The 24,535-nt window shown below is 43.6% G+C and overlaps 1 protein-coding gene across 3 annotated transcripts in view; it reads right to left on the reverse strand.

Moving 5' to 3' along the window:
• Positions 1 to 24,535, reverse strand: part of bbs9 (Bardet-Biedl syndrome 9) — a 217,361-nt gene that overhangs the window by 132,088 nt on the left and 60,738 nt on the right. For all 3 annotated transcript variants that reach the window (XM_042311216.1, XM_042311211.1, XM_042311215.1), the window contains 4 exons: positions 13,256 to 13,396; positions 12,381 to 12,476; positions 12,104 to 12,276; positions 11,837 to 11,989 (listed from right to left, as the gene is read on the reverse strand). In XM_042311216.1, the coding sequence (XP_042167150.1) occupies positions 11,837 to 11,989; positions 12,104 to 12,276; positions 12,381 to 12,476; positions 13,256 to 13,396 (563 nt within the window). The remainder of the gene's footprint in view (positions 1 to 11,836; positions 11,990 to 12,103; positions 12,277 to 12,380; positions 12,477 to 13,255; positions 13,397 to 24,535) is intronic.

Consider the following 24,535-nt stretch of genomic DNA (forward strand, 5'->3'; position numbering starts at 1 on the left):
CGTCACCGATTGAAACGCTATATAGCGCGTACCACCACTAACTAAGCTAGCCGTTTCACATCCATTACACTCACCCCCCTTTTGATCTCCTCCTTTTTCCGCAGCAACCAGTGATCCGGGTCAACAGCATCAATGTAACAGTATATCTTTTGACCGTCCCCTCGCCCATACCCGGGCGCGAACCAGGGACCCTCTGCACACATCAACAACAGTCACCCCTCGAAGCATCGTTACCCATTGCTCCACAAAAGCCACGGCCCTTGCAGAGCAAGGGGAACTACTACTTCAAGGTCTCAGAGCAAGTGACGTCACCGATTTAAACGCTATTTAGCGCGCACCACCGCTAACTAAGCTAGCCGTTTCACATCCGTTACACAAACACACACACAAACATATACACACACTAATACAAGCCAGCCATTAGACGGAAATTAGGGCCTTGGTCCTGGTCCCAGTGTAAATGACAAAAATTGTGAGGTTTTGAAGAGGTCTGGCAAATAGAGACCTGTAGCAGGACAACAAACACCACAAGAAGCATGATGCTAAAAATGCTAATGAATGTCAACGTAAGAAATGCTAATGCTACCATAATGCTAACGAGGCTAATGATCATCTTCAGTAAAATGACAACATTCCCCTCCTCCCTTTCTAATGCTAATCCCGAGGAACGCCACAGTGAGGGCATTGTCCTGCTACCTCTCCCCTCCCAACACACACATAACCATACACCGCACACGCTGAAATTCATACGCATGCTCACAGACGCACCCGCACACAGCCCTCGGCCATGTCTCGACATCCCTCAAACAGAGCACTATTTGCCCTTTTGCTTTTCTCTCAATGGTCTCCTTTGAACAGGCCACACTGAGTAAACAGAAAAAAAAGCAAATGAAGGAGAGAAAAAAAACGAGGGGAACTCTGGGAATTTACTTCAACAAGATAAATATCCTAGCCGTGGCGTCGCGACACACACGCCTTCTCCCTCTGATTACAGAGTAAATATGTGTAATCTTATAAAACGGTCTGCGTGGCGGAAGCGGTAGACACACTGCAAAGAGAGAGCAGCGGCAGGACATGTTGACTTTGGAGAAAGCGCTTTTGGAGAAGTGATCAGTCATAGAGACGCACAGAAGCATGCATACACACATATACACAAGCAAACATACGCACAGAAGCAAACATACACACATATACACAAGCAAACATACGCACGGAAGCAAACATACACACATATACACAAGCAAACATACGCACAGAAGCATGCATACACACATACACGGAAGCATGCATACACACATATACACAAGCAAACATACGCACAGAAGCATGCATACACACATATACACAAGCATGCATACGCACAGAAGCATGCATACACACAAGCATGCATACACACATATACACAAGCAAACATACGCACACAAGCATGCATACACACATATACACAAGCAAACATACGCACACAAGCATGCATACACACATATACACAAGCAAACATACGCACAGAAGCATGCATACACACATATACACAAGCATGCATACGCACAGAAGCATGCATACACACATATACACAAGCATGCATACACACATATACACAAGCAAACACACACAGAAGCATGCATACACACATATACACAAGCATGCATACACATATATACACAAGCATGCATACGCACAGAAGCATGCATACACACATATATACAAGCGAACATACGCACAGAAGCATGCACAAAAATGCAAAGGCACATACTGCACTGTACACACACACTCACAAACACACGTAACTGGGATAGCAGTTAAGCCTATATCCTCAACAAATATGATTCAAATCATCACTCATGAAAAAATACTATGTAGTACATTTCCACCATTGGCCATAAGCCTGTTGGAATGCTGTGTGTGTGTGTGTGTGTCTGGGCTCATGAAACAGACACACCCATTCATTACATGCACTGGGGCCAAAGAAGGTAAATCAGTAGAATTATCAACAAGCAGTGTCGCGTGAACCAGGCTGCTGCAGCCAACATACGTAGCAATCTTTACAGACCACAGGGTTAGTGTAACATTTACATACACACACACACACACAAAGTGATCAGCATCCAAAATCATAACCATAAACATACATGTTAAGCAATGGAATTCTCTCGTATGAGCAAAACACTTTAGTCAGTAGAGGACAACAATAGTAAGTTCCTCTGGTCCCAGTAGATAAAGCCACAGGCAGGGCATGATTGTTGTTGTTTCGTTGTCCTCTGCCACGGTCTCCCTCTCTGCTGTCTAAGGTTACCTTAAGCTGGCAGACGGAGCCAGAAACAGATAGGGACTGTGTGTGTGTGTGTGTGTGTGTGTGTGAGACATACATCTCTCTCTCACACACACACACACAGTTGAAGTAGGAAGTTTACATACACCTTAGTCAAATACATTTAAACTCAGTTTCTCACAATTCCTGACATTTAATCCTAGTTAAAATTCCCTGTATTAGGTCAATTAGGATTACCACTTTATTTTAAGAATATGAAATGTCAGAATAATAGTAGAGAAGGATTTATTTCAGCTTTTATTTCTTTCATCACATTCCCAGTGGGTCAGAAGTTTACATACACTCAATTAGTTATTTGGGAGCATTGCCTTCAAATTGTTTAACTTGGGTCAAACATTTCGGGTAGCCTTTCACAAGCTTCCCACAATAAGTTGGGTGAATTTTGGCCCATTCCTCCTGACAGAGCTGGTGTAACCGAGTGGGGTTTGTAGGCCTCCTTGCTCACACACGGTTTTTCAGTTCTGCCCACACATTTTCTATGGGATTGAGGTCAGGGCTTTGTGATGGCCACTCCAATACCTTGACTTTGTTGTCCTTAAGCCATTTTGCCATATCTTTGGAAGTATGCTTGGTGTCATTGTCCAATTGGAAGACCCATTTGTGACCAAGCTTTAACTTTAAATGATGTCTTGAGATGTTGCTTCAATATATCCACATAATTTTCTTACCTCATGATGCCATCTATTTTGTGAAGTGCACCAGTCCCTCCTGCAGCAAAGCACCCCCACAACATGATGCTGCCACCCCTGTGCTTCACGGTTGGGATGGTGTTCTTCGGCTTGCAAGCCTCCCCCTTTTTCTTCCAAACATAACGATGGTCATTACGGCCAAACAGTTCCATTTTTGTTTCATCAGACCAGAGGACCTCTCTCCAAAAAGCACGATCTTTGTCCCCATGTGCAGTTGTAAACCGTAGTCTGGCTTTTTTATGGCGGTTTTGGAGCAGTGGCTTCTTCCTTGCTGAGCGGCCTTTCAGGTTATTTCAACTCCAACCAACCAACCTACCTACCTACCTACCTACGTCGACTCCAACCTACCTACCTACCTACGTCGACTCCAACCTACCTACCTACCTACCTACCTACGTCGACTCCAACCTACCTACCAATGTCGACTCCAACCTACCTACCTACCTACCTCCTGACGTACATACGTACGCACGTATGTATGTATGTCTCAAGAGAAGAGATGGAGAATGCTGCTAGCCACTGGCACTGTGTGTGTGTGTGTCTCCCAGGAGAGAGGAAGGTGGTGTGGGTTCACATACTGTACTGAAGCGCTTCGCTTTCATGACATCACCCATAATCCCTTGCGTTCCCTTAGGAAGTCCGTGAGGACTGTCGTGATGGAGCTAACAGGTACACAGGTGAATGAGGTAAGCCAACGAGCTAAATGATGTACAGCTTTAACACAAGCGGTCTGTTGATACATGTACATATATGTCTGAAAAACTCCACACACAGTTCAAATGTTTTATTACGCACGCAGACACGCATACACACACAATCTGCTGAAGACTATCCAGCAGTATATATTTTCAGAAACACAGTCATTGACCCATTTCCCAAGTATCTCTGGTCCTGCCATTGAATTCTCAGAATCAAGAGGAGAGGGCCGTGACACGGAAAGCTGAGTGCTAGCTGAGCGATAGGAGTATGTGCGCGCAAGGTTTATTCTACTTCAATGTGACACTTCAGTGTTAATATATGACTAAAATATAACACTTATGATATGGTAACAAAAATATATAATTGAATGAAAACAGTGAATAGTGAGAGTGAGTGAAGTATGACTACAGGACAAGGGCCTCCTGGAGATAAGGGGGTTTAGTGGTGCCTGGAGCCCAGCTCTGTGGGACATACATCAGAGTGAGACATCCCCAAAAGACCCCAATAACGAGCCTCTGTGGGCCCGGGGATAATGAGCACCTGTGATAGAGGCGAGGGTGTGTGTGTATGCTTGTGCGTCCGTGCGTGCTTGCCGGTGTACAGGAGTGTGTGTAAAAGCTTCTCACTTTAATTACACCGTGTGAATAATCCCGTTAGCTGGTGGCTAACCTCGGAGAGGCTAATAACAAAGGACCAGTGGGAGAAGGCATGCTCCATTACAGTGTGGAATCCCCTCTCCACTCAGGCCGCTAAGAGCCACTCAGCAGACACAATGAGATTAGGGTTCTAAACCTGTGGAACACAGAGGAACACTGGGCCTGTGGCATGTGCTAAGCCCTCCCTCGCTGAGAGGAGAAATGACATTCTTTAGCCGGAGAGGAAAAACACACTAGGGGATAATGACATAGATGTAGAGTGGACAGAATGGACTGGGAAAATGGCCCAGTTTAGTTTAAGTGCAGGGAAAATTACTTTGGGATAAGATATTGAAAGCATTGAACTTACTGGAGAAATGATAGCTGTTGAGTGCAGGGAAGTGTAGGGAACCTGGATAAATTCCATTTAGTCATTAAAACACATGGAAATGACTCTGGGCTAATGGTATACTGTGGAACTAGACTGTATAGAATAGACTGGAAATGACACATTCCTTGATTAATAAAGCCCAGGGGGAAAGACAATGGGCTAATCTCTATGACACTTAGTGGGCCAGCCAATATGGCTAGCTAATTTAATGGCTACTGTGTTCTAAGCAACAGAGTAGAATGTGATGTGGTAAGCAACAAGGGACTGAACATTCTAAAATATCCAGATAACCCCAAGAAAGATATTCAACTGGCTATCCTGCTATGTAGTTCTGTATGGTGATGTCCATCTATGTTCTAACAGGTTTTACGTAGTCACATGCAATGGCGCAATGAAACAGATTGAATTGAAAACACTAGAACTGGATTGACTGACACGCCTTTGATTTCATCTCATGTGGTCATGAAGGAAAGGAGAAGAGGACAGGGGTGGGTGGCTCTCTCTCCCTCACCAGTAATACACCCAGACATGTTTGTGATAAAAGTCCACCACACCCAGGGGAGTCCCACAGACCGAAGCATTACAAGTAGGTACAGTACACCTCAGACCTTCTCTAGCCCCCATCTCTATCTGCCTTTGGGCAAACACCTGGGCCTTCTCCATGAGAACAGAGAAGGAGGGTGGTGTGTGTGTGTGTGTGTGTGTGTGGGGATTGTGCAGACTGGCAGAGATGGGCTTTGCTGTGGCTCCTCTCAGGGATTTGACATTCTTAGATAAAGCACCCCAGTCCCACGCCCTCTCCTCTCTCCCTCCTGCTGTGTATGGCCTGAGGGTGCAGGAGACGACGCACACAAACAGTACACACACCCTTAATCGGTGTCCCAAACGGCAACCTATTCCTTATGTAGTGCACTAAATGGGGAATAGGGTGCTATTTAGGACATACCCTAGTCTGTGTGGCAAACACTCTTTTACAACATAGAGATTTATTTGAGTATCTGGTCACAGACACCACTAAAGATACTAAACAGTGCCTTCTCTAGACTGGGTGTAAGCAAACAAAAGCCTTTTTCATGATGATGTTCTTCTGACCCAAGAGGTACAGGAAGTGACAGTATTTAAGACCAGAGGCTGATCTCTGTCTGGCCATGATCCATGAGGAATTAGCCCCAAAACACTGTTCTGCTCTATGTATGCATACAGTACAGAGGTGTAGGTCTCCATGACCATTGATATTTCCATCTCTTTCTATACTTTTTTTAAACATGGATTTAAATACTATTTCAATGTATTGTACATAGAAAGGTATTTATTTATGAGCCTTGCAATGAAAATGTTAAATCCTACAGGAGTACCCTGATATGCCCATCTTCAGACATTTTTATGAGACGACCATAAGAATGATCTCCCAACAGTAACAAGACTATCTCCACACAACACTGGTTTCCATATGACATCACATTTATAAAAGACAGGTTTTTCCAGATGCTTGCCTGCGTCACACACACACTCCTCTATATCAATCACTATCTGTCCCCCACGCTTACACACACATGCCTATATGTCAGTCAGCTATATGAAAGACAGTCATTCATTGATATGGTAGACATTCATAGAGGAGGGCCCCAGTGACTCCTAAATGTGCATGATGGGTAGGCTGCATGTTCATTTATCCTGTGTCTGTGTGTGTGTTCGAAGGCCAGTTTGAAATGCAGTCTCTTAGGTGCGGTCTGTGTTTGTGTAGCAGATGAAAGGTCAGGAGGACCTGAGGGAGTTCCTCTGTTTCTCCTTTTTTTTCTGACCCCAGGGTATTTTACCGAGGAAACACACATTTACACATCTCAAATGGACACACACAGCGCTCAGAGAGCCCCAGCCATTAATCGCAAGGGCCTCACGTGCACAGTGGGATCTGTGTTTAACCATGTTTAGCGCTCCATTTGGGCACAGATAATTCAGCCGCTGTCTGAGAGAAGCCTCCATTACTGGAACGAGAGGCCCCTGAGCGGACTGTCAGTCAAAACTAAAGCGTCCCACCTCTTGCTTTTGAACTGCTAATTACAGAGCGCCTCCGCTCAACTCAAACTCAGCTCCCAGACAGCTAATGCCGCGGCCCGCTAGGATAGCGCGCTAACGCTAACACCGTGGCCATTTCATCTGAGATAAACACTAGGCAAATATTTATATTCCCCCCTCACTCATCACACCCTCCTTCCCCTCTGCAACCCCCCACCCAGAAATGTCTTTCCCGGTCCCGAGTGACAGCAGTGTGCTTTCGCTCAGAGATCAACAGCAGAGGAGAAAAACAGGAATGCTAAGGCTAGGCTAAGATAGCCCTCTGGCTAACCTCTCCATACCTGCCATAGATTAATCAAACAGAGAGTTAAAGGGTGAGCCAGGCTGAACTATAAACCGTGGGGCCAGGATGAGTAACGTATTTTAAAGTCGTGAGAATAAAAAGTGGAGGAAACAGACACCTCTGGCCAGCTCACATACACATTATAGAGCAGGCCGCATCTGGCCTTCATGAATAAAATATAGGAGGAAGAGATGAGGAAATAATGAACAAAGGAAATATTATCCCCCTCTATATGAATGTAAACTAGAGCAGAAAAATCACACAGGCCTCTCACAGTATCTCTGTTCTCTCGATGACAAACAACATACACAAACATTAATGAGGGGAAATCCCCTAACCGACAGCCCAGACTGGCCACAGATAAGATGCATAATATTTACCAATCTGACATTCGATGATGCAGCACTTAGTTCATCCAAAGTACACATGTACCTCATCTACCACTTGCTGAGTCTCTGGGTCCACAGACTACTTTCTTGGTATCCATAATATTAGGCAAAATTGTCATTTGAGTGTACTATCCCTGACTAAGCACAATAAGGCATGTACTCTAGCTAAAAACAACTTTTAACCCCCGTCATTTACAATCACATTTGGCATGTCAAAAGATGAAGACTCATGACTGACAACCCCGGTTGTAACTAAAGCGCTGAGTTTGTGAGAACCACAATAGCTCACAGACCTTCAGAAGGGCTATATAAACCATACCCACCCAGAGATATGAATAATTTATTTGACGCGTGCATCACTCTTCCTAGTCGACCGTCGATAGAGTCCATTATTGGGTGTATACATTACAGCACGTATAAAGTGTCAGAAACTTCCCAAATCAACGCTGGGTGGCAGGCGCTGGCGGGAAGCGGGACTGACTGACACCGGAGCACATTAGACAGACTAGGGAGTATTACTGTATAGAGAGAATCACTCCGGGCTCTAGTAATGCTAGGGGACAGGCAGCAGCGCTGGGACAGCATCAACTAGCATTAGCGAAACAAAAGAGACACTGATATAGTAATAGCATTAGCTGGCACTGGGACATGCAGTACATTTAGACAGATATCTGGCACGAACAGCATTGTCAAAACGACGTACTTTAGAAACAAAAATGTATGCAATTAATGCAATGACTTACATTGCTAAAATATATTACACAGGTTTTTAATACATATTGTAATGAAACAGCAGGGAGCAGGTCTCGAACCCTCGACCTTCGAGCCCGAGGTCCGGCGCGCTATCGACTGTGCCGCATGCTCTAAAGGATGCTCGTGCAGCAGAGTCGATTTCCGCGCTTATAAACCCAGGGTCGTTACAATATTATAGTTAGGGATGAGCCTGGTTATTTTAATATCTGAACGGTTGTTAGTATTCGAATACTTGCGAGAGTATTCATACAAAAATAAATAATACTCATAGGCCAATTTGAACAATAAAAAGCTTTGTCTAAATGAAATGATCCATGCTACACACAATGATATACCATGACATTTGAAATACTTCATAAAATAAAAAACACAAAACTTCTAAAACGTAGTTTTTATGACGTGCGCCCCGTAAGAAAGACATAGGCCTATACCGTAGAAGCATATACGGGTTTCACACGTTTGCTGGAACAATAGATAAGCTATGGCATCTATAAGTTTGTCTAATTAGCACGAGTCTGTATGGCTACCCTCTCTTCCTCTCCCTCCTGTGTCAAACTCACCGGGAAGAGCGGCACCTCTCCTTCCAAGTCGCACAGGCTGCGTAGCAAGCAAGTTTAATAAAGACTATTTTAGAACATGTATTTCAACTATCCGAATATCACCAAAAAAACATTATTTGAATAGCCTATTAATAGCTGGATATAGAGAAGAAACAACATGTCAACCTTAAGGGCCTGCATGACCCCCAATGAATTTAAAAACTACACCATGTCCGGGCCAGTAGAAATTCAGTTCAGGACAGTAGATTTTTGGCCACCTTGCCCAAATCAGGCCAGTGAGAAAAAAAAGTGAACGTTGGACCCTTCAAAACGTGAACACTGATCCCAGTCTGTAAGGTAAGTGTCCCTTTAAAACTGTACCAGTTTTGTACCAGTTTTGAACCTCACGGTGAGGGTATGAGTACACCTCGTAGTGGACCTTATGGGGAGTGCATCTACAGTGTGAGCTCTGTATGGTTCTACTCAGATAGGAGTAATGGTTAAGTACTGACACATTAAATATCTAATGATGTAATGATGTCACCCACTCCCAGAGCCGTAGGAGAGCTAATGAACAGTGTTAAAGAGTGCCTCACCAAACGAGCCCCTACTGTAAACAGTGACGGCAAGGGACCATCACTTTTCAACGTCAGACAGTCTACACCACACAAAACGCACACACGCACTCACACAGAACTAATACAGTAATCCACACACAGTTGGAACTCATCGCCCGACATACACATCATCACACACTCACATTGGGAACTTCAAATCAAGGCAAAAACACACACACACACACACACACACACAGTATAATGACACCACAAACACACTGTCCCACACACTCCGAACCATACAGAGGTTTCTAATGAGGTTTCTTTGTTTAATCATCATTTAAAAAGGAAGGCTCCCCCCACACACACACACAGAGCAAGAGAAAGACACAAACGCTCCCACATTCTTATTACAGCCCGTCTCCCGAATTAGTAAATAATGTCTAACCGGGCGATAAGACGAGCCTAGACGACAGAGATAGATGGGTGTGTATGTGTGTCTGTGTCTGTGCGCATGTATACACTACCGGTTAAAAGTTTTAGTACACCTACTCATTCAAGGGTTTTTCTTTATTTTTACTATTTTCTACATTGTAGAATAATATTGAAGACATCACAACTATGAAATAACACATATGGAATCACATATTAACCAAAAGTGTTAAACAAATCAAAATATTCTTTATATTTGAATCTTCAAATATGCTCAGCACTTGTTGGCTGCTTTTCCTTCACTCTGCAGTCCAACTCATCCCAAACCATCTCAATTTGGTTGAGGTCGGAGGATTGTAGAGGTCATCTGATACAGCACTCCATCACTCTCCTTCTTGGTAAAATAGCCCTTACACAGCCTGGAGGTGTGTTGGGTCATTGTCCTGTTGAAAAACAAATGAGCCCAAACCAGATGGGATGGTCTATCCCACTAAGCCCAAACCAGATGGGATGGTGTATCCCTCTAAGCCCAAACCAGATGGGATGGTGTATCCCACTAAGCCCAAACCAGATGGGATGGTGTATCCCACTAAGCCCAAACCAGATGGGATGGCGTATCACTGCAGAATGCTGTAGTAGCCATGCTGGTTAAGTGTGTCTTGAATTCTAAATACATCACAGACAGTGTCACCAGCAAAGCACCCCCACATCCTCCTCCATGCATTACGGTGGGTAATATACATGCTGAGAACATCCCTTCACCCACACCTCATCTCACAAAGACACGGCGGTTGGAAACAAAAATCTCCAATTTGGACTCCAGACCAGAGTTTCTTGGCCCAAGCAAGTCTCTTCTTCTTATTGGTGTCCTTTAGTAGTGGTTTCTTTGCAGCAATTCGACCACAAAGGCCTGATTCACTCAGTCTCCTCTGAACAGTTGATGTTGAGATGTGTCTGTTACTTGAACTCTGTGAAGCATTTATTTGGGCTGCAATTTCTGAGGCTGGTAACTCTAATGAACTTATCCTCTGCAGCAGAGGTAACTCTGGGTCTTCCATTCCTGTGACGGTCCTCATGAGAGTCAGTTTCATCATAACGCTTGATGGCTTTTGCGACTGCACTTGAAATTTTCCGTATTGCCTGACCTTCATGTCTTAAAGTAATGATGGGACTGTCGTTTCTCTTCGCTTATTTGAGCTGTTCTTGTCATAATATGGACTTGGTCTTTTACCAAATAGGGCTGTGTTCTGTTTACCCCCCCTACCATGTCACAACACAACTGATAGTCTCAAACGGATTAAGAAGGAAAGAAATTCCACAAATGAACTTTTAAGAAACCACACCTGTTAATTGAAATGCATTCCAGATGACTACCTCATGAAGCTTGTTGAGAGAATGCCAAGAGTGTGCAAAGCAGTCAAAGGCAAAGGGTGGCTATTTGAAACATCTCAAATATAGATTATATTTGATTTGTTTAACACTTTGTTTGGTTACTACATGATTCCATATGTGTTATTTCATAGTTTTGATGTCTTCACTATTATTCTACAATGTAGAAAATACAAAAAAATAAAGAAAAACCCTTGAATGAGTAGGTGTCCTAAAACGTTTGACTGGTACTGTATGTCTTTGTGTTTATGTGCTTACAGTGTATGTGTGTGTGTGTGTGTGTGTGTTTGTGTATTCCTGTGTGTGGTCATGGCATTGTGTGTGTATTCCTGTGTGTGTGTGGTCAAGGCAGTGTTTGTCTGCTATAAGTATACCATAGGGTGGGAGCTAGCACCTCAGTAGTAGCAGGAAGTGCATAAATCTGCAGTGTAGGCCCATCACTCTGTAAATCAACACTAGTGCACTCATTACTCTCTCTCTCTGTGTGTGTGTGTGTGTGTGTGTGTGTGTGTGTGTGTGTGTGTGTGTGTAAATCACCATACGGTATGAGGTGGGGAAGAATCAACACCTCACAAAAGAGAGGGAAGAAGGGAGGGGAGAGAGACTCTCCTTTCATCATGTTTCTAAATGCTATGTGCATGCCTGAGAGTGTCCTGGTCTACTGTGTGTGTGTCTGACCTGGCGGTAGGTGCCCTCCATCAGTGTGTCTAGGTTCTGTAGGGGGGCGGGGGTCTTGTCTTTGAAGCGGGTCAGGAGACGGCGTTGGATGGCTCTGAACTGGACCGCCCGCTCTGACAGGAGGTCCTGGTACTTCTCTGCACTCACACGCAGCTATATGTACACACACACACACAATGTTTTTCTAACACTGCAGACAAAAGCTGTACCTAGAAACACAACACATGACTGTGTGTGTGTGACAGTGTGTCTGTGTTCCTTACACACCTCAAAGTGGTGGTCGACAGTCTCAAAGTACTCAGCCAGAGGTATAGGGCCTGCAAAGCTGTTTCTGAAGTCTTTGACTCCCTGCTTGGCAAAGTGGCGGTCGAAGCGCTGCACCAGTTCCTTAGCCACCAGCCAGATGTCCTCAAAACTCTCACTCTGGATACGGTAGCGCTCTGGAGAGGGTAGAAGGGAGGGGGGAGAGAAAGGGAGAGGGAGGTAGAGAAAGCTCAACTCCACATCAACCAAGTGCTAGAGGATGCTGCGTGTGTGTACTCACGGGAGGTCTTGGAGGCCATTACAGTGACTCTGGGCCCTGAGAGGAAGTGGAAGGCCAGAGCGTTTCCCTCCTTGTCCTCAGACTTCTCCAGAAAGTCTACAACACAGAGAGGGACATTTAGTGAGAACAATAGGAACTAGAGTCCATTGGTCAAGGATACAGATATCTGATTATGGCACATAAATGAAAACAGTCCCCTGAAACACCACAATAACCCATTATTCACACACAGACTTAACGTTCTCACGGACCAGTACAGTGTGGACTCTAGTGGCGGGATGTCAGGCAGAGATATGGTATGGGTTCCCTACCACACACACTCTGTCTCTGAGGTACTCAGGGGCCAGTACAGTGGGGTCTCCAGTGATGGGATGTCAGACAGAGATATGGCAGCTTATCTCTCCTCAGGACGCCAGCCAACGTGAAGAGAGCACATCACATTGTTCTTTATCTACCCACAGAGCCGTGCGCACGCACGCATACACACACGCACGCACACACACACACTATCTTCATGCATCTAATCTGGGACAGGGGTCCTGTGTGGTAGGAGACGCCATGCCCAGGTCCAGATAATGACTGATAGTCAGCGCTGCTTCCCAGGGCTGAGACCTGCTCACCAACAGCAGGTAGACTAGATTCACACTAACACTATCAACGGCATCAATACATACCACTCACTCTCCATTCCAGGGCAAATACATGCCACTCAGTCATGCAGTTGACATCTAAGACAAGCAGACTTAAAACTTAACCACTATTGTCACGGTACACCACTCTCCCACTATCCCTGGGTGTACAGGGGACCAGTGGAGAACAGGTACAGGTACAGGTACAGACCAAGTTGACTCAGGTAGATCTCTATGGTCTGTTACCTGGGAAGACATCGCTGAGGTTGACCGGCGGTTTGTTGGTATCCACGGTGATCTTATACTTGGCGTTCTTGGAGGGGGCGGAGGGGCAGCAGACCAGACGGAGGGGCAGGGAGAACTTACACTGGGCCACCCTCGGGATGCCTGAGAGGATGACAGAGAGGCTGAATGTGAGGAGGTGGTTTTGTGAAACATGCAGCACGCAGGTCGCAGTGTGTGTGTGTGTGTGTGTTGGTCCTTAAAAATGGGAGAGACATCTTTAATGAGTCAATGTGCTCTATCACGCTACTTATGTGGTTAAGACATGGCTGGTTAAGACACCATAATACCTCCTCCTCCATGCATTACGGTGGGTAATACACATGCGGAGTTCATCCGTTCACCCACACCGTCTCACAAAGACACGGCGGTTGGAAACAAAAATCTCCAATTTGGACTCCAGGCCAAAGGACAAATTTGCACCGGTCTATTGTCCATTGCTCGTGTTTCTTGCCAAAGCAAGTCCCTTCTTATTATTGGTGTCCTTTAGTAGTGGTTTCTTTGCAGCAATTGGACCATGAAGGCCTGATTCATACAGCCTCCTCTGAACAGTTGATGTTGAGATGTGTCTGTTACTTGAACTCTGTGAAGCATTTATTTTGGCTGCAATTTCTGAGGCTGGTAACTCTAATGAACTTATCCTCTGCAGCAGAGGTAACTCTGGGTCTTCCTTTCCTCCTCATGAGAGCCAGTTTCATCATAGTGCTTGAAGAAACTTTCAAAGTTCTTGAAATGTTCCGTATTGACTGACCTTCATGTCTTAAAGTAATGATGGACTGTCGTTTCTCTTCACTTATTTAATTTGTTCCCCCCCCCCCTACCTTGTCACAACACAACTGATAGGCTCAAACACATGAAGAAGGAAAGACATTCCACAAATGAGCTTTTAAGAAGGCAAACCTGTTAATTGAAATGCATTCATGAAGCTAGTTGAGAGAATGCCAAGAGTTTGCAAAGCTGTCATCAAGGCAAAGGGTGGCTATTTGAAGAATCTCAAATTTAAAATACATTCAGGTTTGTTTAACACTTTTTGGTTACTATATGATTCCATTTGTGTTATTTCATAGTTTTGATGTCTTCACTATTATTCTACAATGTAGAAAATAGTACAAATAAAGAAAAACACTTGAATGAGTAGGTGTCCTAAAACTTTTGACCGGTAGTGTATGTCTTTGTGTTTATGTGCTTACAGTGTGTCTATGCAATTTAACCATGGATGTAGGGAGAAAATGCCCTCTTTTTTTATTTTTCTTGTCACTCCTGTTGGCTCCCCCAAGTGGGGGTTTGTGCGCTCTGAAATGGCTCAAAGTCAAGTTGTTGGCCACTGACGAGCATTGCGAAGTAGAAATGGTAGGTTTGTTCCTACGTGGTCGGCACGCAGCAGGAACCGCTTTTGATCTAGCAAAAGGAGGAACGACCTCCCGCTGTGATAAGTACCTATCTGCATTCTATCGGAGTCAAGTCATTTATCTGTGACTAGTAGACGTTAACCTATTCATTTATGGTTGATTAAATCCAAAATGTCCTTGTTGTGTAGTGCAAACGATTTTGTTTTGCTGGTGTAAAGATCACGGGTCTCCCTCAACTCGGTTAAAAAAATAAAATAAAAAAACTATTTGCACACCTTTATTTGAAGTTCACCAAAGTAATCCTATCTCTGGCTGGCCTTCAGCTTTCCCTCCGCGGAGTGTCTCGTCCAAGCTGCTCCTCCTCGCTCGCCGCCTGGCTGTCAAAGGCAGCCCAACAATCCCCAACCCGTTTTCTCAATGGACCTCCACACCCAAAATACACACACACACACACACACTCATACATAGACACTGTCCCTCTCTCCCCTTACCTTTCCTTGGCCTCTATTTCTTACATCTCTCAGAGAAAATGAAAATTTTTGTGGAATTGCTTTGTGCACTGACTTTCGCTTGCAGTAGGTCTCAAAAAAGAGAAGCCGTGCAAAGTTATTAAACAGAGGTGCCAACTTATTCTTTTTTGATATTTGTTTTATTTCACCTTTATTTAACCAGGTAGGGAGCCATTCGGTAGTCGCTACTACGCTAGGCGAGCGGTGGACTCCCAACCGTGAAGCACAGGGGTGGCAGCATCATTTTGTGTGGGTGCTTTGCTGCAGGAGGGGCTGGTGCACTTCACAAAATAGATGGCTTCATGAGGAAGGAACATTATGTGGATATATTGAAGCAACATCTCAAGACATCAGTCAGGAAGTTAAAGCTTGGTTGCAAATAGGTCTTCCAAATGGACAATGACCCCAAGCATACTTCCAAAATTGTGGCAAAATGGCTTAAGGACAACAAAGTCAAGGTATTGGAGTGGCCATCACAAAGCCCTGAGATCAATCCCATAGAAAATCTGTGGGCAGAACTGAAAAAGTGTCTGCGAGCAAGGAGGCCTACAAACCCCACTCGGTTACACCAGCTCTGTCAGGAGGAATGGGCCAAAATTCACCCAACTTATTGTGGGAGGCTACCCAAAATGTTTGACGCAAGTTAAACAATTTGAAGGCAATGCTACCAAATACTAATTGAGTGTATGTAAACTTATGACCCACTGGGAATGTGATGAAAGAAATAAATAATTCTCTCTACTATTATTCTGACATTTCACATACTTAAAATAAAAGTGGTGATCCTAACTGACCTAAAACACAGAATTCTTACTAGGATTAAATGTCAGGAATGGTGAAAAACGGAGTTTAAATGTACTTGGCTAAGGTGTTTGTAAACTTCCGACTTCAACTGTATGTAAAGACTATTTGTAAACTGTATGTTGAAACTGTTTGTCAACAGTTGGAATGTCTTGCTTTGAATATTGAGGTTTCAAAGGGTCTCTGTACAACTGTGATTGGCTGTTATAGACCCCCTCTCTGCTCTCGGTGATGCATTTTCTTCCCTGATGCACCTTATGTCTAAACTTTTTTACAGTGAAATGATCTTGATTGGTGATCTCAACTGGTGTTGGTTAAAGCATGTGTCTGATGATTTACAAATGTTATGTAATTCTATGAATCTTCCCTTATTGATTAACTCACCCACTCGCTCAAATCTCCAGATAAATCTACCCTGATTGATTTGATAGACAAACGTTCCACATAAATCATGCCAAAAAACACCAACCACAATATTTCAGTGACCATTGTGCTGCTGTTGCTGTTAGAAATACTAAGGTTCCTAAAAACAAACCCACGCTTTATTCGTAAGAGAAATCTGAAGAGTTTTAATGAGCAGGCTTTCTTTTTATTCCTGATGAGGAAACTGCCTGGAAATTCTTTCACAATGTTTTTTTTCCAAATAGTAAACAAACATACCCCATTCCACAGGTTCTGAGTTAAAGGGCGGGATAATCCATGGTTTTCTTCTGAGCTGTCTTGTATTATTCATAAACATAATCTAGCCTGGGCTTAAAGCAAGGAAATTATGTTCTGATGATGATTGGCTTCTTTTTAGACAGTTATGAAACAAGTGTTATTTTCTTCTCAGAAAGGCCAATTCTGAATATTTTATGTCTGTTACCACCGATAACCATAATGACCCTAGAAAGGTTTGGAAGGTTATTAAGTCTATGTCTGGAAACAGTAATGTTAATGAATTACCGCCATGTGTATTGAAGGACTTTGTTGCTGTATATGACAAAACTGAAATGCTGAATTGGTTCAATGAGCACTTTGCATCATCCGGTAGGCTGTTTGATTCAGTGTCCTCTGTCTCTGTACAACCCTGTGTGGATGAACCAGTGAGAGCTGGGCAAACATTTTACCATACTCAGTGCAGGAGGTACATAAAGCCCTGAAATCCTTAGATCAGAGAAAGCCTGCAGGTTCTGAGCATTTAATATTTTTCTTAACCTCAACTTCAACATACTCTCATACCACAATCCGCCTCACCCAATGTGGTATGGATCTGCTATTTTCTTTACTTTTAAACCGGAACCCCTAACAGAAGCTAATCAGCTAACTAGCTACTAGCTAGTAGTCAGCTAGCAGTCATCAGCTACCTTTAGCCCGGACAACTCTTGCCAGTCTGCACAGCGCGACTCAAACCAGAGCAAATTGGACTTATTTTTCTCCATATATCTGGATTCCTACCGCAAGCTCTGAAACTTTTCACCTGGATCAACGCAGCTAGCTAGCTGCTATCCGAGTGGCCACTCTTGGCTAACGTCTTTGTCCTGAAGCAAGAACCAATTAACCTGGAGCTAGCCTTCGCTAGGCCCATCTCCAGGCTAGCCGAAGAGGTCATTCAGCCACTCCTTGGGCTACAATACCTATTTTGCCAATTGGCCTGGACCCTTTTTACTGCCGACACGGAGCCCCGCCGACCCATCACGACTGGACTACTGACATAATTCACCCGAGGGGTTTTTTCAACTGGTTCCTCTGTCGCGACATCCCCTGATTGCCCATCTGCTAGTCGCGGCCTGCTAGCTGTATAGAGCATATTGGACTGTTAGCTGAAGAGGCCCATCTGACAAATTCTTTGGCCACTATACCTATTTTGCCAATTGACCTGGACCCTTTTACCACACGGAGCCCTGCTGATCCATGACAACTCGTCTGCCGACGTAACAGCACAAGGGGGCTTCAACTGGCTCCTCTGTCGCGACGTCCCCTGAATGCCCATCTGCTAGCCCCGGCCCTCTAGCTGTCTGAATCGCCGTGTCTCCGGCCCACCGAGCTACTCACTGGACCCCTATGATCACTTGACTACGCATGCCTCTCCCTAATGTCAATATGCCTTGTCCATTGCTGTTTTGGTTAGTAACTTTTGCCTTATTTCACTGTAGAGCCTCTAGCCCTGATCAATAGTTAACCCTTTACACACATGCGGTGACCTCACCTGGTTTAAATGATGTGTCTAGAGACAATATCTCTCTCATTATCACTCAATGCATAGGTTTACCTCCACTGTATTCACATCCTACCATACCTGTCTGTACATTATGCCTTGAATCTATTCTACCGTGCCCAGAAACCTGCTCCTTTTACTCTCTGTTCCGAACGTACTAGACGACCCGTTCTTATAGCCTTTAGCCGTTCTGCCCCTGAACAGGCAGTTAACCCACTGTTCCTAGGCCGTCATTGAAAATAAGAATTTGTTCTTAACTGACTTGCCTAGTTAAATAAAGGTAAATAAAATAAAGGTACCCGTTCCCTTATCCTAATCCTCCTCTGGGGATGTAGAGGTTAATCCAGGCCTTGCAGTGCCTAGCTCCACTCCCCTTCCCCAGGCGCTCTCATTTGTTGACTTCTGTAACCGTAAAAGCTTTGGTTTCATGCATGTTAACATTAGAAGCCTCCTCCCTAAGTTTGTTTTATTCACTGCTTTAGCACACTCTGCCAACCCTGATGTCCTAGTCGAGTCTGAATCCTGGCTTAGGAAGACCACCAAAAACCTTGAAATTTCCATCCCTAACTATAATACTTTCCGACAAGATAGAACTGCCAAAGGGGGCGAAGTTGCAATCTACTGCAAAGACAGACAGAACTCTGCAGGCTTACTATCCAGGTCTGTGCACAAACAACAAGCTTCTACTTTTTTTTTTAAATCCACCTTTCCAGAAACAAGTCTCTCATTGTTGCTATACACCACCTTCTGCCCCTAGCAGTGCCCTGGACACCATATGTGAATTGATTGCCCCCATCTATCTTCAGAGCTCGTGCTGTTAGGTGACCTAAACTGGGACATGCTTAATACCCCAGCCATCCTACAATCTAAACTTGATGCCCTCAATCTCACAGAAATTATCAATGAATCTACCAGGTACAACCCCAAATCCGGTAACACGGGCACCCTCATAGATATCAACCTAACCAAACTGCCCTCCAAATACACCTCTGCTGCCGTCAAACCAGGATCTCAGCGATCACTGACTCATTGCCTGCGTCCACAATGGGTCTGCGGTCAAATGACCACCCCTCATCTCTGTCAAATGCTCCCTAAAACACTTCAGCGAGCAGATCTTTCTAATCGACCTGGCCCAGGTATCCTGGAAGGATATTGACCTCATTCCGTCAGTAGAGGATTCCTGGTTATTCTTTAATATAGCCAACAGCATACCACCCTGCATACCACTGCTGGCTTGCTTCTGAAGCTAAGCAGGGTTGGTACTGGTCAGTTCCTGGATGGGAGACCAGATGCTGCTGGAAGTGGTGTTGGAGGGCCAGTAGGAGGCACTCTTTCCTCTGGTCTAAAAAAATATCCCACTACCCTGTGTAGGGTGGCGTCTTTTGGATGGGACGTTAAACGGGTGTCCTGACTCTCTGAGGTCATTAAAGATCCCATGGCACTTAACGTAAGAGTAGGGGTGTTAACCCCGGTGTCCTGGCTAAATTCCCAATCTGGCCCTCAAACCATCATGGTCACTTAATAATCCCCAGTTTACAATTGGCTAATTCATCCCCCTCCTCTCCCCTGTAACTATTCCCCAGGTCGTTGCTGCAAATGAGAACGTGTTCTCAGTCAACTTACCTGGTAAAATAAAGAATAAAGAAATCAAATAACTTCTTATGGCTGGGGGCAGTATTGAGTAGCTGGGATGAATAAGGTTCCCAGAGTAAACTGCCTGCTACTCAGGCCCAGTTGCTAACATATGCATATTATTAGTAGTTTTGGATAGAAAACAATCCGAAGTTTCTAAAACTGTTTGAATTATGTCTGTGAGTATAACAAAATTCATATGGCCAGCAAAAACCTGAGAAGAAAATCATTGCCTATCGAAAATAGTGTCTACGGGGTCATATTGCACTTCCTAAGGCTTCCACTAGATGTCAACAGTCATCACCTTGTTTGATAATTCTCCTGTGAAGGAGGGGGGAAAGGGAGCTGATCACGTGCACTCACTTGAGAGAGTTAGCTCTGTTCCATTGCATTTCTACAGACAAAGGAATTCTCCGGTTGGAACATTATTGAAGATTTATGATGAAAACATCCTAAAGATTGATTCTATACTTCGTTTGACATGTTTCTCCGAACTGTAATATGACTTTTCGTCTGAACTTTCGCCTGGACTTGCCCTTGCGTCGTGAGTTTGGATTGTGTACTAAAACGCGTGAACAAAAAGGAGGTATTTGGACATAAATGATGGACTTTATTAAACAAATCAAACATTTATTGTGGAACTGCGATTCATGGGAGTGCATTCTGATGAAGATCAAAAGGTAAGTGAATATTTATAATGCTATTTCTGACTATAATGCTATTTCTGTATGGTTTGTTTTGTTGTCTGAGCGCTGCACTCAGATTATTGCATGGTGTGCTTTTTCGGTAAAGCTTTTTTGAAATCTGACACAGTGGTTGCATTAAGGAGAAGTTTATCTAAAGTTCCATGCATAACACTTGTATCTTTTATTAATGTTTATTATGAGTATTTCTGTAAATTGATGTGGCTCTCTGCAAAATCACCGGATGTTTTAGAAGCAAAACATTACTGAATGTAACGCGCCAATGATAAACTGAGATTTTTGGATATAAATATAAACTTTATCGAACAAAACATACATGTATTGTGTAACATAAAGTCCTATGAGTGTCATCTGATGAAGGTCATCAAAGGTTAGTGATTCATTTTATCTCTATTTCTGCTTTTTGTGACTCCTCTCTTTGGCTGAAAAAAATGGCTGTGTTTTTCTGTGACTAGGTGCAGACCTAACAATCGTTTGGTGTGCTTTCGAGGTGAAGCCTTTTTGAAATCGGACACTGTGGTGGGATTAACAAGTTTATCTTTAAAATGGTGTACTTCTATGTTTGAGGAATTTTAATTATGAGATTTCTGTTTTGAATTTGGCGCCCTGCACTTTCACTGGCTGTTGTCATATCGATCCAGTTAGAGGGATCTAAGCCATAAGAAGTTTAAAAGTGCTTTCCTCACCATCTTAAATAAGCATGCACCGTTCAATTTTTTTTAAAATCCAGGAACAGATCTAGCCCTTGGTTCACTCCAGATCTGACTGCACTTGACCAGCACAAAAACATCCTGTGGTGTACTACATTAGCATCGAATAGCCCCCGCGATATGCAACTTTTCAGAGAAGTTAGGAACCAATATACACAGGCAGTTAGGAAAGCAACGGCTAGCTTTTTCAAAAATACATTTGCATCCTGCAGCACAAACTCCAAAAAGCTCTGGGAAACTGTAAAGTCCATGGAGAATAAGAGCACCTCCTCCCAGCTGCCCACTGCACTGATGCTAGGAAACAGTCACCACCGATAAAATCGGCGATAATTGAGAATTTCAACAATTTTTCTACGGCTGGCCATGCTTTCTACCTGGCTACCCCTACCCCGGTCAACAACCCTGTACCCCCCACAGAAACTTGCCCAAGCCTCCCCATTTCTCCTTCACCCAAATCCAGATAGCTGATATTCTGAAAGAGCTGCAAAAAAGAAATCAGCCGGGCTAGACAATCTGGACCCTCTCTTTCTAAAATGATCAGCCAAAAATGTTGCAACCCCTATTACTAGCCTATTCAACCTCTCTTTCGTATCGTCTGAGATCCCCAAAGATTGGAAGGCTGCCGCGGTCATAGAACCAAACTGATACAGACCTGTATCTATACTACCCTGCCTTTCTAAGGTCTTTAAAAGCCAAGTTAACAAACAGATCACCGACCATTACAAATACCTAGGTGTCTGGTTAGACTGTAAACTCTCCTTCCAGACTCACATTAAGCATCTCCAATCCAAAATTAAATCTAGAATCGGCATCCTATTTCACAACAAAGCATCCTTCACTCATGCTGCCAAACATACCCTCATTAAAACTGACTATCCTACCGATTCTTGTATTCGGCAATGTCATTTACAAAATAGCCTCCAACACTCTACTCAGCAAATTGGATGCAGTCTATCACAGTGCCATCCATTTCATCACCAAAGCCCCATATACTACCCACCACTGTGACCTGTATGCTCTCGTTGGCTGGTCCCCGCTTCATACGTCGCCGCCAAACCCACTGGCTCCAGGTCATCTATAAGTCTTTGCTAGGTAAAGCCCCGCCTTATCTCAGCTCACTGGACACCATAACAGCACCCACCCGTAGCACACGCTGCAGCAGGTATATTTCACTGGTCACCCCCAAAGCCAATTCCTCTGTCGGCCGCCTTTCCTTCCAGTTCTCTGCTGCCAATGATTGGAACAAACTGCAAAAATCACTGAAGCTGGAGACTCATATCTCCCTCACTCACTTTAAGCACCAGCTGTCAGAGCAGCTCACAGATAACTGTACCTGTACATAGCCCATCTGTAAATCACAGTATGGGGATGGGCTATTTATTTGATTTACTTTGCTCCTTTACACCCCAGTATCTCTACTTGCACACATCTATCACTCCAGTGTTTAATTGCTATATTGTAATTATTTCCCCACTATGGTCTATTCATTGCCTTACCTCCCTTATCCTACCTCATTTGCACACACTGTATATAGACTTTTTCTATTGTATTATTGACTGTATGTATGTTTATTCCATGTGTAACTCTGTGTTGTTGTTCGTGTCACACTGCTTTACTTTATCTTGGCCAGGTCGCAGTTGTAAATGAGAACTTGTTCTCAACTAGCCTACCTGGTTAAATAAAGAATAAAAAAATAAAAAATGGGCTAATCTCAAAGCTGTCACCCCTGGTGAAAATACTTGAGACTAACCCTATTTTATCAATGTACCAATCGGGCTTCAGGAAGAAGCATGGCACAATTACAGCAGCCATGAAGGATTTCAATGATATCACTGAAGCCCTTGACAAAAAACAGCACTATGTCTCACTTTTTATTGATCTCTCTGAAGGCTTTTGATACAGTTGATCATGCTATACTGAGGCAGAGATTGTTGAGTGTAGGTCTTTCGGAGCATGCAGTTGCATAGTTTGCTAACTATCTGTCTGATAGCACTCAATTTGACGGGCTTATGTCTGTTAAAATTGTCTGTCTGTAATGGTGTGCCCCAGGGCTCTGTTCTTGGTCCCCTCTTATTCACTATTTATATAAGTAATTTAGACTAAATTTGCAAAATGCGCAACTTCACTTTTATGCTGATGATACTGTTATGTATTGTTGTTCCTTGTCTCTCACAAAGGCATTCCAGAACTTGCAAACTGCTTTTTATACTGTTCAACATACCTTGTGTCAATTGAAGCTTCTCCTCAACACTGACAAAACTAAACTAATGGTGTTTTCTAAATCAAGAAATAGATCTCTGAACCTTTCACCTATTACTACCTGTCAGGGCAATGAGATTGAGACTGTAACCTCATAAATATCTTGGAATTTTAATTGACAATGGCCTCTCTTTTAAATTGCATTTTCAACAACTTACAAAAAAAATGTAATCCAAAATTTTTATTTTAGGAATAAGGCTTGTTTTTCTTTTGAAGCCAGGAGGCTAGTATCAGCTACATTCATGCCTTTACTAGACTATGGGGATATTTTATATGTGAATGCTTCCGCTCAGTGTTTGAGATCAATTGACAGCCTTTACCATGGCACATTGAGATTTATTTTAAACTGCAAAACCCTGACGCACCACTGCACTTTGTAAACCAGGGTTGGCTGGCCTTCTCTAGTCACTCATAGGCTCAGTCACTGGCATACTTTTATTTACAAAGCCATTTTGGGGTTTACTACCATTTTATTTTGGCATTTTTATTGTTCAGAAACATGGTGGGTACTCTCTTCGTTCGCAGGACTTTATCCTGCTAACTGTTCCAAATGTCCGAACTGAATTATGTACTCTGCGCCATCGTCTTGGAACGCCTTACAAAATACTTTTAAACTGGAAGAACTTGTCCCGATTGGTGTTTTTAAATCACCGATGAAGGATTTTGAGACTGATTCCCTGACCTGTCAATGTTTTTAATTTGCTGTTTTAAGATTTTGTTATACTCTTGTGAATTCTGTTTTTTTCTAGATTACTTGTAGTTTTTCATGTTGTCTTACTGTAATTGTGTAATGACTTGGTGCTGCCTATCTTGGCCAGGACGCTCTTGAAAAAGAGATTTCAAATCTTATTTAACCAGGAAGGGCTCATTGAAAGGTTAAATAAATACAATTAAAAAATCTGTGAGTGAGACTCACAAACATCTCAAATAAGCGAGTTGTGGATGTTTTTGGAGGATCTCTAGTTAAGGGAACTCCTAAAACAGCACTGGGGAGCATTACAGGCCGAGGTGGCCAACAATAACTCTTCCAGAGTTGGCTGACGATGCTGAGCTGGCCAGAACCCTGGCTGGAATAAAAGAGAG

Source organism: Oncorhynchus tshawytscha, linkage group LG03, assembly GCF_018296145.1.
Source record: "Oncorhynchus tshawytscha isolate Ot180627B linkage group LG03, Otsh_v2.0, whole genome shotgun sequence".
Classification (NCBI taxonomy): domain Eukaryota; kingdom Metazoa; phylum Chordata; class Actinopteri; order Salmoniformes; family Salmonidae; genus Oncorhynchus; species Oncorhynchus tshawytscha.